Source organism: Papaver somniferum, chromosome 5 (genome assembly GCF_003573695.1).
Source record: "Papaver somniferum cultivar HN1 chromosome 5, ASM357369v1, whole genome shotgun sequence".
Lineage (NCBI taxonomy): Eukaryota > Viridiplantae > Streptophyta > Magnoliopsida > Ranunculales > Papaveraceae > Papaver > Papaver somniferum.
In genome coordinates, this window is record NC_039362.1 from 128,622,140 (window position 1) to 128,639,991 (window position 17,852).

The window sequence follows — 17,852 nt, forward strand, 5'->3', positions numbered from 1 at the left end:
GTTACGTCCAACAAGAACCCCATCTCGGTAATGAACTATTTTTTAAAGTATTAAGGGAGGAGCGCATCACGTCCCAGAAATCTATTGGCGTGGTTTACTTTCCAAAATCAAAAACTTCTCATTGGGACGAGAGTCATGATCGTAGAGTTGATTTGACTCTTTTGGACGAGGTAACCGAAGGTCATGAAGTTCATGAAAATTACATGTTATGGTACTCCAGGTTTTCTCATCTCATGTAACTCGGGAAGAAATTGTTCAATCGGCTCAGAAGAAGAAGAAGAAGAGTACCGTCAAAGACCCAACAACGAGTTTTAAGAATTTTGTAAGCATTGTGTATCTATTATTGTATTAAGATTAAATTATTATATACAAGTTTACTAATCTTTTGTTGTTTAACTAACAATAGAAGGATAACTTAAAGCATTGTGTATCTCTTATTATAGTAAAATTAAATTATTATTTACAAGGTTACTAATTTTTTGTTGTTTAACTAAAAATAGAAGGACAACTTAAAGACCCTTGTGAAGATGATGTGTTGCGTGAGAGATAGAAACGAGCCTTTGTAGGTAGAAGAGAAAACTAAGCACATTAACTTTTCTAGGAATGTTAATAATGAAAATGCGACCGAGATGTTCTGCTAAGCAACTGCTGAACTAAAGATATCTCGTAGTCGTGGAAATGGAAGTCAACGAGTTGATCGTGCTAAACGGGGACGTGGTGGTGGTCGTGATCGTGTATGTGTTAGAAAAGTATCTTAAGGTTAATGGTTGGACAAACGTTTCTTTATGGTTGGTTGGAAAAATGTTTCGTTTTTTTTTTGCTTCTGATTAAGGATGGATTTTTAGGTTTTGAATGAATGGTTTTCTTAGTTATATTATGTTTCAATAATTTAGTCGCCGGCGTTTTAATACTTGTAAAGTGTCGACAAACCAGGGTCGTCACCTTTTTGTTTTTGCAAATTGTCGACCCTGGCAGCAAAAACCCTGTAGTTATCAGGGTCTTCATGTTAAGAACATTACGACCTAGACGACCATATTTTAGTCGTTATTTTTTTAAAACCACTATAGTTACGACTAAAGGAATATTAATATGACTATTTCCCGTATGGATAAATGCTAGCATGCTTCATGTTAAGAGCGTTACGACCTAGGCGATCATGTTTTAGTCATCATATTTTTTAAACCATTATAGTGCGAAAAAAGGTAGATGAATATGACCATTTCCTGTGTGAAAAAATGTTAATATTCGTCAGGTTAAGAACGATACGACCTAGATGACCATTTCTTAGTCGACATCTTTTTAAACCACTGTCGTGCTGACTAAAGGTGGGTGGATATAACCATTTCCTGTGTGGAAAAATTTTATTAGTCGTCAGGTTAAGAACGTTACAACCTAGACGACCATGTCTTAGTCGTCAGCTTTTTAAACCACTATACTTCCAACTAAAGGTAGATGATATGACCATCTCCCGTGTTACCACACGATATTAGTTGTCAAGTAATAAAATTACCATCATTGCGACCATAACTAGTCGGCATTGTAAGAAAAAGAATATCATGACGACGAGTTTAAAATTCAATTTTTTTTGCAAGTACAAATGTATTGATTTCCTATCCCAACGGCTAGGTTTGGTCATTATCCTGTATATTTTAATTTTCTCTACAAAACAACACACACCTAGTCTCATATACTCTACAAAGCTCAATTCATCATCTACTCTTTCTAACTCTCGTTATACGTTTACATACAAGCGTGGCATCACTTGATTAAATTGAAGATTTGGCGATAACCAACTACTTGTGCAATTTACTTGGATAAAAATCAAATGCATCATGTTAGAACCAAACATATAGACGTGTGATTTCATTTTTTTTTTGAGAATTTCTTGAAGAAGAAGACATTATACTTGTGAAGATTGATACCAAAGACAATCCAACTGATATGTTGACTAAAGTAGTATCTGGGTTCAAGTATCGACGTTGCTCGAAATTTATCCACATCTTTCTTGTTTGGTAAGAGACCCTCTTGAGGTAGGTGTTCTTAGAAACCTGGTGGAGGCCTTCTAGCAAGGAAACTTCAGTGAACTACGATCGATTATGATTCCTATTGAGGATACGTAGGCATCCAGTGATGTTGCAATCGACGTTGGAAGATGGAGGTGATTTTTTCTATTAATCGTCCCATGCATGAATGCATGATCAGAGGTGAATAATTGGTAGGTTGGTGAAAGATTAGATTAAGAAATCTAGTTGGTTTAGAAAACCAATACTTGTGTCCTAAGTATATCAACTTAAGAGGTTTGTCTCTTATAGTTAAATTAGAAAATCCCATACTTGTAGGAAAAGTAATCATTGTTAAGGAATGTATCTAAACATATTTATATGTATAAATAGCCACATAGACCTAGTAGAAACACACCAGAAGTCTATTCTTCTCTTCTAAAGGCTTTACATATTGCTTCCTCCTCTATAGTGATTAATAAACTTGCTTATATCTTCCCGAGGATTCAACCTCGTTAAATATTTGTACTTGTTGTTTGTGTATGTGATTGTGTTCTTGGCAATAATGGAGTATCATTGTAGTTGTATAGACTTAACGCTTCCGCAGGTTTTGGCGCAACAATTCCTTTTTGTGTGTTATATACTGCTTAGTATACAAAGGACTGCTGATCATCCTCCCGATGTTACAAATTCGCAGTAGCTGGTGCTGGAATTTTAGGGTTCATTCTAATGAGCACCCAAGTTACTATTGCTAATCAAGGCATCACCTATACCATTGTGTTGCATTTTCAAGTTTGCTTGGCCTTTTTTTGCCATATACATTTGCACAATTGGGAACCTCATAAACGAGGATCTCTCAGACCGAAGATCAGTCCATATGTTATAAATTGTTATCCATCATGTGATGCTTTCTATACGGTTTGACAAGATAATAACGCGTTTGGATGCACGCTCAGAAATTCCCTTTTGACTTCTAAAAGTCAAAAAAATAAGAAATCAGATTGGGTATACACTTGTAAAACGACTTATAGTGGCCAAAAAGTTAACTTTTTATAGAGCAAAACAGTTCTGCAATTCTGCTTCTAGCTTCTACTTCAAAAGAACCAAAAACGCTTCTGCTTTAGCTATCCAAACGCGTTATAAGTCTTGTGGAACCTTGATGCAAAATATAAAAAAAAATCACAACATAAACCCATAGCACAATGAAAAAGACTGAAAAGCAAGGGTATAATAGTAAGCTTGTCTTTCCTGGACATCCCCCTACCCAAAAGGCAAGTCGTTCTCTTTCTCCTCTCAAGTCATACCATCCAGTATTCCCAGATTAAAATCAGCCGAGTACCGAATTCATCCAAACTTTTGTGCCGAAAGTACAAATCGTTTCGCCCCAACTTTTTGTAATTCTGGAGAAATTTTTTCGCCCTAATTTATTCACTTTTTGTGATTCTGAAGAAATTTTGCCGCCCCAATTTTTTGTGATTCTGAAGCTGATTCGAGCCTAGAGAAGAAGAAGATGATCGGAGTAGGGAAGATGAAGCAGTATACAAACGTTCTCGACAAACCACTCAGCAAAGGCAAACAAGAGGTTTTTGTTTCAGATTTCTTAAACCCAAAATGAGTTTTATTTGGGGATCTAGTTACATTTAATTATGAAAACTAGATCGGTAAATTAATGATGAATGATCTATTTGTTTGGTGATTCAGGTTAGTTTGAGTGCATTTGCATTCTTGTTTTCGGAGCTAGTACAGTATAATCAGACTCAAGTCGATAACATTGCCGAGTTAGAACGAAGGTTAGAATCACTTGATATCTGAATTTTGTACTGTATATACAGATTTCTTTTTCTGATTTGTACACTAAGAGAGGTAATTGCATTTTTTTTCCGGTAACACTGCAGGCTAGAGGATGCGGGGTATGCTGTTGGAGCAAGAGTTCTTGAACTTCTTTGCCACAGAGATAAGGTACTTTGATCATTTTTATATATTTTTTTCTTTGGTTAATCGTTGTCCCTTTTGGAAGCAGTGTGTAATTGATGCTGCTTCAACTTGTTAAAATTATCACTTGTGATCGAAACATTGCAGTACTAGGAAAAGAAAAGATTACTCATTCAACTATAGAATTTAGAAAATTCTTCGAGTCCCTATTTACTTTACTGAAAAAATAAATACTTCAGCTCATAAATAGCTCTAGATTTGAACTATTATTGATTAATGTAAATAGAAATATCTTCGAGTGCGTTACCCAGTCTTGGTACGTGCATATTTTATTGGGTACGCACATTCCCCCCTCTTAACCTCCAATTTGTTGTGGGGTTAAGAGATTAATATGAGAGATTTAATTGCCTCTCTGTGTAAGTACAAAACCTGCCGCCCACGTTAGAAACAACTATAGTTATCTTGGAGTATGTTGTACGTTGAGTGGCTGTGGGAGATGGCATCGGCTGCCAGTGTAGATCATGGTGCCACGCCTGATATATATGGATACGCTGGATTATTACCCTATCACATGTACATCTCGTCCATATATGCTTCTTGGTTAGACGTAAAATAGTGAGAACGCGGTGTAGTGCACTCTCAGTCTTGGTCCTCTTTGTTTATGAGCTTTTATGTATTAGGGAAACTTGATTAATAATCTTTCTGCCATATCTGCCACAAACTAGCTGATGCGCGAGTGATCGAGCATTTGTGGAGAAATTGCGTTTACAGTATTGTTGATGTTTGCTCGTTTCTTTATTGTTTACTCGTACCAAAGATGCTAACAGTTTGAATAGTGGAAAAGTTGGAGATGTATATCCTTTGCACTTCTGGTTAAGCTTCATGATGAATATTGTCTAAGCCCAACAAGAAGCACACGCGGATACTGTGTCAGATTTCTTATTAAACTTCATGCTTCTTAGGAGTGTGGGGATGCTGAGATGAACTGCTTCATTAAGCCTTTCTTCTGTTTCCTTTTGCCAGTCTTTTATTCTAGAAACTTTCTTTTCACATATACAACTTGTCTTGACTAGAAATACGTACCCTCCAAAACTTTTTGAGCATTATAAATCACCTTGAATAATGTTGCCTGAGCTCAATTGGACTCGTATTACGATAATTATTCTGTCTTCTTTTATCTTACACTTGAGCTATCCAGGCTTCACATATCTGTTAGTGTATACACCAATGCTTGGGACTGATATTCATGAAGCTTTTGATGTTTGCTAAGCCCTCCTAGACTCATAGTGCCTGATCTTGTGGAACGCCTCTATATATATATGCCAATTCTAGCAAATACTGAATAGACCATGCTTCATATCGAATTATATGATTTAATTTCATTACTTAATCATTCCTGGGAATATGATCAAGTCTAACGATTCACTTTCTCAGCCTTTATGTCCATTTGATGACCTTGCTTCCATGACAACGTACATTTAGAATGTAGTTCAAAATGGCTCACATCAAGTAGGATGTAAGGAAAATTTTTAATAGTGTGGACTGTGGTTTTTTCAAATCCTTTGTGTATGTGGCTAGCTCTCTGCATACCGTACATGATTTACAATCATAGCTATAAATCAAACACGCAGACCTTGACGCCCGCATGCTTACCTCGTACGAGTCAAAGCACATATGGAATTTGATCATAGGTTTATAACCTCCCGTTATTTCAGTACACAAACTGGGATAGGTTCCAATTGTGTGGTAGTTCATGAAGGCCTCAGGTGCGAAGAGGTTTGAATCCACTATTAGAGCTTGAGCAGGACTTGGGTCCTTACTGTTCTTTTTAGTGAGCGGACAATTGTCTAGATAACTGTGTTTCCGCAACTCTAGAACAGGCATTGGCGAAAAACCCAATTGTTCTGTAGTTCGAGCATGTTGGAGGGCTCGTTCCCTACTATTAGAACTTGCATAGGATTAGGGTCGCTACTGTTCTTAAGTATGTGTAGGGATGTGAATCTTACTTCTGGAACTCGTATAAGACTAGAGTCACTTCTGTCTGTTTGCATATATAGAGATGTGAATCCTACTGCTAGAACTCTCATAAGACCAGAATCACATATAGGAGTATGAATGAATAAATACTGCCAGAACTCGCATAGGACAAGGTTGCCACTGCTCTTGAGCACTCATAAGTCTTAAGCCTATTGCTAGAACTCGCGGAGGACTAGCGTCCCTACTGTTCTTGAGCATGCATAGGGATCCACTGCTTCTCGCACTCTCAGGGTCTTAAATCCTTGCTGCTGTACTGAATCTTATCACTAATTTATTTAATATGACTTGCCCGAGGTTTCCGCAGTCATCAAATATGCACTTATGGATGCTACAACCAGAGTGACAATCGTGTTTATTCTGCGATGTTGTTGGTCGCCCATCATTTGGATGGAAGATGACATGGGTTTGCACTCCATCACCCATTCTTTCAGGACAAAGGGAAGCTTAGCTTGAATTCTTATGAAAAAAGTTCAGTTAGGCGATTCCGCGATAGTCCAGTGCCCTTTGATTTCATTGACGTGCATATACGTTTTGGGGAACTTAAAAGTGGAAGTGTGTAAACTGCCATGGTGGTCTGTTTTAGGAGAAACAATTCTTGGAATTTTGGCTGATCTAGAAGTTGAAAATGCCTTCAAGCTTCATTGATCAATTGAACTGATACTCGTTATGCAACTGAAATTCATGTATGACTTTGTGGTACGGATACACCCATGATAGTAATTACAAATATGACTGTCAGACAATCAGATTGTGTCTAAGTCTCCAATCCATGAGATGTAAAAGTCTTGTACAGTAGCTCATAGACATCCTTTACACATGCAGCAAGGAGAAGTTCCTTGACTGAAGCTTTGTCCTTCCTATTATCGACAAATTGTGTTGGTACGAGTACTGTGGATCATGCAGATAACCTTCGACGCCCCATTGCTCATCGCTTCGTGTGAGGATAATTATCTCACTAGTTTGAGCTTGCACATGATCCAATAATCCAAGCTCGTGGGACATGGCTTGTGCAAGGATTTAATCTCACCTTGATTTGGTAAGTTTAATAAATTCCAAGTGTTCAGTAAAATGCTCATGCTACTCCAAAACTTGCAATATTGGCAGAAATCCCGATTGTTTTTTGCAATTGGTGCAGGTTAGAGTCTCATAAAGGCTTGAATCTTACTATCTACGTACCAGAACGTATGACCCGCTGTTCATGAGCACGCATAGGTCTTGTGAAAAATATCATATTCTATTACTAGAATTCGCGTAGGACTAGGGTCACTATTGTTCTTCAGGATGAGTATAAAGGTCCGCTTAGGATTTGAGTCACCACTGTTCTTAGGCACACATATGGCTTTGAAAGTCTCAATTCATATTGCTAGAACTTGCGTAGGACGAGGGACCGCGTAGGTAACTACTGTTCTCTATCACCAGTAGAAAGGTTGGCGCCCCACTCATATATGAGGAGCATCCTCGTTTGTGCTTAGTAAGCTTGTTTCCTGAAGTTACTTTGCAACATCACACTACATGAGGTCAAAGAGATACTCCGGATATAGAAATAAATATACACATTGATCATTTGACTTAGTACGTGAAAGTAAACAGAAAGCTGAACTATTACAGAATAGAAATATCTTCTATAATGCTACATCCCGTTACTTTCATTTTTAGTTTTTCAGTAGGCAAGTACATACATTTGTATAGAATAGATGCACTAGTTAGATCTTAAAAAATATATGAAAAGATTCAATAATTCTTATCAACTGATGGGCTGATTGGCCAGTGCATATTTTTAGTATTGAACTGACGCGCTAAAAATATACTGATGCTGATGGTGGTATAGTGTGTTGGGTGGTGGAGCGACAGTGTTGGGATGGTTAGTGCAGTTAGCACCTTTAGACTAACCCAGTTTATGTTTGGGGTTCATTTAAACTCAAACACCCAACTTTAGATGTTAGTTAGTGTACCTCAATTTCACCTAAACTCAAGCTCCACACACGGACAGGCTCCCAAAAAACATAACCACAACCGTTTATCATAGATATGCCGGTCAAAAATACAGTCAGTTATGAAATATGTCAGCTGTTGGATCAAAGAATGCGTATTTGCATCGTGTATGTTATACAAATCTGATGGACAGTAATATAAATACAAAGTTCTCTGTTGTAATCATCGGGAATTTACCCTTTATTTGATAGATGTTTACAGATCCATCGGTTTACTGCTGTTGCATATTCAGCATGTTGAAAATGCGGATTTGCTGTCAATTAACTTTATATCGTGGCTTCTGTTGGTAAAATCTAAAGTGCTAGTAGTTTTTATCTGACAGGGAAACAGAAGGGAGACGAGATTATTGGGGATTCTGTCTTTCGTACATAGTACAGTATGGAAGGTCTTATTTGGGAAGGCAAGCACACTGTTTCATCAGCTTAAAGTGTTCTACTATATGAAGTGATTTTTCTATTTAAACATGACTGTTCGAATTTCTTGCACTTCTGGATTCACGATAATATTGAGCTCTATAAGAATTCTAGAACGGTTTAGGTTTGAGTTATTTTGGAAATAGTGATATCTTCCTATGATGGTCGTCTGAGTAACTTTGTCAATAAGAAACTTCTTATTAGAGAATGTATTTCTGATAAACTGACAAATCAGCTAGTATATGCTGAACATTTCATGACCAAACTGAGTGATATAGATGTTTGCTGGGTTTTCACTATAGTTGTCTAGGAATTGAACCGGTAAACATTATGCTGAACTCATCCAGGAAATATAATCTGCATTCTTTGCCTCGGTTTAGATTCTGGTTATTTTGTTCATTGTCTCTAAATGTCTTTGTCTATATGATGACAAGGTTACGTTCAACATGCTTGTAGGCAGAACTGCTCGTTAGACGTTAAACCTACAGAGTCCAGTTAGAGTTTATACACATTAGGGTCCCTATGGATTATGTAAAATAAACATCAGTTAGATAGTGCAAAATTGGCTCATTACCTCGGAAGGAACTTGCTTTAGCTCCAGTGTGAACTGAGTTACATCTACAGAAGAAACACAATGTTTGTTCTTGCATCAGACACAACTAACATGCTCACAACCTCGCTCTATTGGTGGATCAACTCTTTAGATAGTGCAAAATGTGGCGCATTACCTTGGAAGGAACTTGCTTGCTTTAGCTCCAGTGCGAACTGTCTTAGATCTCCAGAGGAAACATAATGTTTGTTCTTGCATCAATTAACGTGCTCACAACCTCACCGACAAGGTTATAAAATTTGTTGGGCCAAATGTTTGAGACAAGCCAAAGTAGAACCGTTTATTTTTGAGGGTACTATTTAAACTTTTAAAGCAAGAAATATTCTATAGATTTGAAACTTTTGAACCACATTCACGAGTCTAACAGTAACTGTTTTGTGATTGCTGTTTCTTTTTAGGTAGCTGACTCACTTGAGAAAGGGACTGAACACGAAGACGAGTACATGATCAGTGAGAAAGAGCTTCTTGTGAATCGGTAATTAGATCCTTGAGCCCCCTAGTATGCGACTCTTGAATTAAGTGGAAATCATATATTAGCACCCGTTAATACATCAGATATCTTTCTTGAAGGTTTATATCTGTTCCCAAAGATATGGGAACATTTAATTGTGGTGCATTTGTCGCGGGCATTGTAAGGGTGAGTTTGTTGTGCAACACTAGATTCCCATTGTGTGATATCAACCAACATATCGCTATTGTGGTACCTAAAGAAACATTTTGTTTGTTGAAGGGTGTTCTGGACAGTGCAGGCTTTCCAGCTGTGGTAACTGCTCATTTTGTACCAATGGAAGGCCAACAACGACCGAGGACCACTATTTTGATAAAGTTCACCGAGGAGGTAACCACATACACAGTTTTCTCCCTATCTTGCCGTTCTTGCTATGTGAAACAAATCTCTTAATTTTGTTAGCCGAGTCCTACCTGTTAATTAAGCCCTATAAATGTAATGGGTGAAGACATCTGATCTTGTGGATATAATTGTGTGTGGAAGTGAGCTGATCCTGCTTTTTCGCATTTCAGGTTCTCAGAAGAGAAGCTAGGTTGGGCTGAGTTTCAGAGATTTGCAAGGGTGATCGGATCAGGCAATATATCCTCCTGCGACATTATCTGAATTAGCTCGAAAGCTGTCCACATTTGAACATGGGTAGCAATCAATGCATTCCAAGAACCACTATATTCTATTTTATTTATTTTAGTGAACCGGCATGTATATTAAAACTAGGAAATCATGGTTGCATCCCCTGTTGTCAGACAATTGAGGATCTGATTCTTATCACACAGTGACTGATAGACATCTACACACCTGGACTCTGTTTTCCTAGCATATTTTGCTAACAAGTCGGTATTACTTCTATTTATATGTGACAGTTTAACATACTCAAGAAACATAATTGCACTGTCTGGTGATACTGCTGGCATATTACTGCATTTCATTTGTCATGTGTGAATTGGGGCTTATGAATTCTGGCTTATTGGAGTAACGCCTGAATGAGAATCTGAGGATCAATGGGTCTTTGCTAAGCTTTCCTTCTGAGAATCTGAGTTTGGGATGTGATTATGTGCATCGAGTCGCATTAAGTTTGGGCATCTGAGTCTCAGTCAATTTCTTTGGATTTGAAGACCCTAATTACAATGTTCAATCAGTTTCTGATGATTTTGAATTTGGATACTTGTAAGAACTAAAATGAAATTTGTGCTGGTGGTGCTAAGTAATTGGAAATGGCTAACAACAACCAATAGTATTGATCCTTGCAAAAGCATGTCCCAAAATCCTTCTTCCTACAAGGTAACATCATAAGCATGAATTACAGGTGTACTTGTGTCTTAGGTGAAGGTAACAAAGATTTACTGCGAGAATTGCTAAAATATGATGTTTGATCATTCTAAGATTGATGGATAGGCATTTTGCGGAATCCCTCATTTGACATTGCTGCTACTAGGGGTTCATAAGCAGGCTTGTCATTTTTGTAATACTCCCTCTTTTCTCATTATTAAGTGACTTAACTCAAGTTTGCACAATTTTTAAGGCAACCAAGGGAAAAAGTATTTTTAAGCACTTTTTACAATTATACCCTTATGAATAATAAATAGTGAAATTTTGAAATGATTTATCTCTCAGACGACACCACGGATGCTCGCAAACTTCGTACCATTGAAAAGCATTTTAAAACACCTACGTAACGAGTATAAACATGACTATCAAATTATGCATATTTCTTATATTTCTTATAATCAATTAAAAGGATAATTTTAGAAATATCTCCTTGTTTAGTGATATAGGTCACTTAATGGTGGGACAAAATCTAAAAGTAACTAGGTCACTTATTAGTGGGACGGAGTGAGTAACGAATAGAGTCATAGTTACAGTCCTAGATAGTAAAACTCGATGCAACTGTGGTGCAATGCGAATGAAGTTCATAACATTTTCATCTTAAGAGTTCAGTTTTGTGAGTCTTAATCTTCATGCATACCTGATACCCGTATAGATATATTTCTTTGGCTCGTTGGCGAATCATAGCATTCTGGATTGCTAATGCTTCAGCTGAGTCTGATCAAATTGCATTAATCAACCCATTTTTGACTTGCACAATCCCGATACCAAGCAAAAAGACGGAAACATGAAAAAACGTGTTTGGATATTTTTGGAAAACGTTTTTTTCTACATAACAACAAAAGAAAAACGAGATTTCTTTTTTCTTCTTCCCAAATTCTTCTCAAATGAAACAGAGAGTGAGAGTTAGAGGGAAAGAATCGAATGTGAGAGCTAGGGTTTCTCATATGCAGGTAATATGATCTCTTCCAACGTCTTTTTCCATCGTTCATCTCTCTTTTAACTCTAATATATGGTTTGCAGAAACTTTTAGGTAGGATATATAATTTTATTAAGTGGGGTAGATGTTTTCAAGTTTCATTGGGGATTTTCTTAAATTTGATGTGTAAAATTACATGGGTTTTGTTCAATTTTGTCTTATTATCCCAATGTGGTTATGTAATTGCTGTTTGGTGATGCTGCTGGCATGTTACTGCAATTCATTTGTCATTTGTGAATTGAGGCTTGTGATTCTGGTTTATTGGAGTAATGCCTGAATGAGAATCTGAGGATCAACGGGTCTTCTTTAAGCTTTCCTTCTGAGTTTGGGATATCTATGATTATGTGTATTGAGTCGCATCGGGCATCAAATTTAATAGACAGGGAACCAAAATTAGGATGGTCTCTGTCATTGCCATGTATTTTTGATTCAATGTTATATTGTTCTTGCTTATCATTATGAACTGTTGTCTCCTCTTGCTGGATATTGACTATATTTTTTTTTCCTGGCATATGCAGATTTCATTAACTGGACTAAATGCTGTAATCGGAAGAGCTTTGGTGGTTCACGAGCTTGAAGATGACCTTGGAACGGGTAAATTTTGACTTCACTAGCTTCTGCTTGATAAGAAATATTTTGGTCTTGCTTTTCTACAAGTGTGTTGCATTAAAAAAATAAATGCTGTTTTGTTGCTTAACCAAGTTCATCTGATTTTACCTGCACTTTCCAACTGTAGTAGGCCATGACCTCAGCCTTAGCATAGGAAGTGCAGGCGGAAGATTAGCGTGTGGTATGCAAAGCTTCTTTGTTCTTAACTGTGTGTCTTGATTCTTTTAGATTCAACATAAAGCTTCTTAGTTCTTAACTATGTTTCTTGATTCTTTTAGATTCAACATCACAACATTGTACTGACGCACTTGTAATAAACTTCCTGTCTCAACATATCGTTCTATCCCGTTAAAATTTTCCCTCAAGCTAATCGCTTGTTTTGATGATAGAGTTATACTAGGGAATAACAAAATTAGATTCTTAGAATCAAACATAAAAGCAGATACTCTACCTTGGTGGTTAGAGCAAAAACTATATATTAGCAACCTCTCAAATTCTTTTCAACAGCACTGATTGAATTTTATCGAATTATTTGCTATAGAGAAATCCTTTCACTTTTTCGCTATTATGTTGTCTACGAGTATCTAGTGCAATTAAACACATCGTTTATTATAAGACAACCTTGGCTGTTAAGTGTAGTAGTTTTTGAATTCAGTAAAGGTTGTGGTTGCACAAACGTTTGAAAATTTACGAACTGACTGCCTGTGTTAGAAAAAGTTGGGTTTCAGATACGAAGCTAAAATCTTTAATTCGGTTAGCTGATTTCTATATTATAGATTAAGTTTTTTATTTTCCTCACTGATTTCTTCTCTCGCTATGAAGTTTGTACGATGTTTGATCCATAACCAATCAAATTTAGATTGATTACTCGGCTTTAATTCATTTGTTTATCTTCAATTCAATTTTGGTACCCTTTCATTTCAGATCTGATCATTTCTGATTTCTTTTCTTATATTTCGGCGGAATTGTGGTTGTTGATTCATTGCTAGTGTTGAATCAGATTTTCACAAGTGTTTTTATTTGTTTCATTCAATTAGCTAGCACTTCTCCCGTGGTACAACAATAATATGAATTAAACTTTTAGCCTCGTAATTGTTAAATTGCTTATGAATTCACTTTTAGTTGAATAACGTTGATAAATATGTAAAACATGAAATCAAAAGCTGATTATTGAAATATTTGGTGGAGACAGATCCAGGATCCACAAAGTAGAGGAGTTGAAGGAAACCATAAGAGTTATCAAAGATGCTAAGATGTTAATTAGTAATTACTCTATAGTCTATACTAGTGTCTCATGCCTGTAACATGTATGTTCCTTTGTATTTGTAAATTTCATAACGTTTGATTTTATCGCTGAATTCGCCTGTGTTTAGTTCTAACTGTGTAGGGAGCTAAAGTGAGGGTGTTGATGTACCCAAGCAACTTATAAGAGGTATTTTAGCGATCCTTTTTTCAGTTTTCTTTATTTAGGTTTCATATTATACTTGTTTCTGTTGATGGAGTTACATGCCCTGTAGCTGCACTATAGAGCTCAGTACCACAAATTTAGTTTAACTAAGTAATTTTTTTGACTAATTATAGTTAACCATGTTGGTACTGTTAATTTTAAGTTTAGAAAAACAAAATGTTAATTACAAAGGTAATAAGGTGGTTATTGTAGTTATGGCGTTGGTGATAAATTTGATTTTTTATCTTATTTGTTACTCACAGAGTCGCTAAAGAACACTACGAATCACCGCCACTCTCTTTCTCTCAAGGACCGAGGAAGAAGAAAGATGGATCAAGGTTCATCATGTGGATCAAATAGTAATTGTAAGTCATGGGTTATGTACGGACTAGTTACAGGTGCTGCAATTGCAGCAGCAGCAATTGGAGCTGCCTTTTCAATTCGAGGATCTGGGAAATTCAGGAGTCGTGTAATTGGTATTATACCTGCTTGTTATGCTTCTTCTAGATTCGAAGGGAAACCTTTAGTTCATATTCTTGGGAAACCCATGATTCAGGTATTTTACCCACACTATGTTTCTACCAGTCACTGTCTTAAACTTTGAATTCCTTTGATTGTGGCGTTGTAATTTGTGTTGTTTTCATAAATGACTGAACATGCGCAATTGGGTTTCTATTTACTTATAATTAGAATTAAAAACTGGGTTGTCTATATGTAGGTTTGGATTCAAACATAGTCATGTAGTTCAGATGAAGTTAGGGAGAAAGAATTCAATCTGTTACGTAATCTATGTTGTTTTGGAAGTGTTGAATCATAGGTCAGTTCTTCATATCCTCCCTCGTAAGAAACGGTCATAATGTATGTTGTTGTTCAGATATAATTAACATCGTTATTTGATAATGGGGAAGAAATTTTAAGATCCATTGATATTCGCAATCAGCGGTGCACATATTTGAATGTACCGAAATGATATTTGCTCGAGTATTTGAAAAGCTGTGACACAGCAGATCACTTTGTGTTTCAAAATTTCCTAGAATCGACACTTGAACTCTACACTGCCACGGTTGTGCTAGCCATATAACTTTGATATCTGTAGTTTGATTGCCTTAAAACTTAGAAGCTGAAGAAGAAACATGGCTGTTTTTTTCTTTGATACAACACTGGATGTAGCTATTGTTTCTCCTAAGAAGAATGTACATAACATTAACCCAACTCTAACTCCCATTCCATGTCCATGTATGTAATATTTTCTGGTGGGCTTACTGAAGAGCTTGTATCCATACCCGATACGTAGACATGGACCAGTATCATTGTCACATGAAAGGGAGTCCAGTTACATAACCCATAAGAGTAGCAGCATCTCATATGGTACAAAAGGATGTACAAATATAACTCGTTTATAAGTTTCTGCTCATTCTATATTTAGAGTATTATAGTCTGTCATAGAAAAAGAGGATACCACATTTTTAATTTGGTTGCTGATGATTTTCTTCTTGCTGTACAACAGAGAACATGGGAGAGAGCAAAACTAGCCTCGACACTGGACCATGTTGGTACGAATTTCGATGTTCTTTCCAATCTTTATGAATTTCAATTCTAGTATTATTAGTATACTGATACGATTACTTGCCGATGTCTGTATGAGTATCTTTTAAAGAGGTAAAAAGTTTTGGTTAATGTTTTTGGTCTTGTGGCCAGAAGGAGAAATATATGTGTGCTCATCACTTTGGTAGCTTGAAATTAACATCTTTTATGACTTGTAGCTAACCCTATAAAGTTTCTTAATGCACTAGTTGTGGCAACGGATGATGAGAAGATTGCAGAATGCTGTCGAGGATTTGGTGCTGATGTGATAATTACATCAGAATCTTGTAGAAATGGTAGAGAAGTCTTTTTGCTACATGCTACGAGTGTTGTTCACTTGTTCTAATATCTTCAATTGTCTTACCACTTTTTTCTTTCCTGATTCGTAGGTACTGAGCGATGCAATGAAGCATTGGAGAAGCTTGAGAAGAAATATGATATCATCGTCAATATTCAGGGTGATGAACCTCTTATTGAACCAGAGATTATAGATGGAATTGTTAAAGCTCTGCAGGTAGTGATTTGGGATCTTTTTGACCTTATGCACAGTTCTCCATGTTCCTTTATTTGATTGATTGATTGATTATTTTGGTCCATAGGGAGCTCCTGATGCTGTTTTCAGCACTGCGGTGACATCTTTGAAGCCTGAAGATTCAACCGATCCAAACAGGGTGAAATGTATTGTTGATAACAAAAAATGGGAAACAATAGATAGTGGTGTTGCTCATGTGTGGTAATTCTTATGGAGAATAACCAAATGCGGCAGTTAGTTATAGATATGTGTTTGTACCCCATTATAATGGTCACTTTTAGGCACAGAACAATATGCTTCATAGAGCAATGAATTACCGTTACTAGAGAATTAAGCATATGAATGTAATGTTTTGAATCTGCTCGTTGAACTATAGATGCATACTAAAACAGGTCCTCCTCTTTGGCAAGCGCTTGTTTCAACACGTCCATTGTGTACAAAATCCTTACTTGGCATGTAATACACATACTTCAACAGCTTCAACTTGGTGATGAACTCCTCTCTATTTCAGCATGTCTCGAAGAAGCTGGGTTGCCTGAGTTCATATAATCTTCTCTTTCGTGGGTCACTGACTCACTGACATCCGTTACTGGGCTGTCGCCAGCCGGACCCGTCTGCTGAGTCCCATTTTTCTGTAGTCTCAGGTATTTGTACTATAGATAATGCCATCAAAATTGCTTCTGTAGCATAGTGGCAGTGCATTCCCTTCGTAAGGGAAAGGTCGTGAGTTCATTCCTCACCAGGAGCTAGTTTTTTTCCCACCATGATTTTTCTTTGTTTTTGTTTTTTCATTCTAGAGCTAGTTTCTAGGATTTTAGTTTCCAACATTGATGTTTTTTCCTTTGTTTTCTTTTTCAGCAAAATTGTTGGCCTGAAAATCTATTGAGCAGCATTCACCTCATCTATTGTCACACCCGCAAATGCGCCTTGCAAATTTATGGCACTGATGCATCCCGGCAGCAACGTAGTTCAGTGAATCAACCTTCACCTACAATTACTTCAGCCTTATAAGTTTGCATCAACGCAAACATCACATACACAACTCTGCAACGGAAGTCTTTAGACCTTCTTTTCCTTCTTTTTTCTTCTCAAATGTTTACCATCAAGCATTCAACCATTGTCATACATTCACTAACACAGTCAGCAGACCAAGAACACTTAGAACATGACAAAATTAACCCATTTTATTGCATCAAATGGAAGATATACAAAACTTTTCCACTTAGGGACTTACACCAACTTGTGTAGTAATTCTTATGGAGAATAACTAAATGCGGCAGTTAGTTATAGATATGTGTTTGTACCCCCATTATAATGGTTACTTTTAGGCACAGAACAATATGCTTCATAGAGTAATGAATTACCGGTTACTAGAGAATAAGCATATGAATGTAATGTTTTGAATCTGCTCGTTGAACTATAGATGCATACTAAAACAGGTCCTCCTCTTTGGCAAGCGCTTGTTTCAACGCGTCAATTGTGCACAAAATCCTTACTTGGCATGTAATACACATACTTCAACAGTTTCAACTTGGTGATGAACTCCTCTCTATTTCACCACGTCTCGAAGAAGCTGGTTGCCTGAGTTCATATATCGGGCAGCCGCCAGCCCAGCCCTTTGTCGGAGTCCCATCAGTAATATTTGTTGTGCGTCTGTAGATAACACCATGAAAATTGCTTCTGTAGCATAGTGGTAGTGCCTTCCCTTCGTAAGGGAAAGGTCGTGAGTTCAATCCTCACCAGGAGCTAGTTTCTTTCCTTATCGGGAATTTTTCTTTAAAAGGAGTCATTATTTGATTTTTTTCCAGCATATTGGATGTTTTTTGTTTTTTTTTTCCAGCAAAATTGTTGGCTTGAAAAATCTTTAGAGCAACATTCACCATCTC

The 17,852-nt window shown here is 36.9% G+C and overlaps 2 protein-coding genes and 2 non-coding genes across 8 annotated transcripts; all 4 read left to right on the forward strand.

Annotated features, from left to right (window-relative positions):
• Positions 1-3,249: 3,249 nt before the first annotated feature.
• Positions 3,250-10,735, forward strand: LOC113282670 (trafficking protein particle complex subunit 5-like). Of its 2 annotated transcripts, XM_026531716.1 has the most exons (8): positions 3,251-3,582; positions 3,702-3,790; positions 3,896-3,959; positions 8,284-8,361; positions 9,383-9,459; positions 9,555-9,621; positions 9,715-9,822; positions 10,005-10,735. In XM_026531716.1, the coding sequence occupies exons 1-8, from the start codon at positions 3,511-3,513 to the stop codon at positions 10,032-10,034; spliced, it is 585 nt and encodes a 194-aa protein (XP_026387501.1). In that variant the 5' UTR covers positions 3,251-3,510; the 3' UTR covers positions 10,035-10,735. The 2 variants fall into 2 exon arrangements, with proteins under 2 accessions (XP_026387502.1, XP_026387501.1); XM_026531717.1 differs by lacking the exon at positions 8,284-8,361 and having other exon boundaries at positions 3,250-3,582.
• A 968-nt stretch (positions 10,736-11,703) lies between these two features.
• On the forward strand, positions 11,704-16,321 carry LOC113277795 (3-deoxy-manno-octulosonate cytidylyltransferase, mitochondrial-like). 4 transcript variants are annotated; one of them, XM_026526789.1, is made up of 9 exons: positions 11,704-11,768; positions 12,313-12,388; positions 12,531-12,584; positions 13,777-13,835; positions 14,114-14,406; positions 15,358-15,403; positions 15,644-15,730; positions 15,824-15,948; positions 16,034-16,321. In XM_026526789.1, the coding sequence occupies exons 5-9, from the start codon at positions 14,179-14,181 to the stop codon at positions 16,169-16,171; spliced, it is 624 nt and encodes a 207-aa protein (XP_026382574.1). In that variant the 5' UTR covers positions 11,704-11,768; positions 12,313-12,388; positions 12,531-12,584; positions 13,777-13,835; positions 14,114-14,178; the 3' UTR covers positions 16,172-16,321. The 4 variants fall into 4 exon arrangements, with proteins under 4 accessions (XP_026382574.1, XP_026382575.1, XP_026382573.1 ...); XM_026526790.1 differs by lacking the exon at positions 12,531-12,584 and adding an exon at positions 13,596-13,666; XM_026526788.1 differs by lacking the exon at positions 12,531-12,584.
• Positions 16,322-16,642: 321 nt separating this feature from the next.
• Positions 16,643-16,714, forward strand: TRNAT-CGU. The gene has a single exon. It is a non-coding gene; the product is annotated as a tRNA-Thr (tRNA).
• A 928-nt stretch (positions 16,715-17,642) lies between these two features.
• On the forward strand, positions 17,643-17,714 carry TRNAT-CGU. Its single transcript has one exon. It is a non-coding gene; the product is annotated as a tRNA-Thr (tRNA).
• The last annotated feature ends 138 nt before the right edge of the window (positions 17,715-17,852 follow it).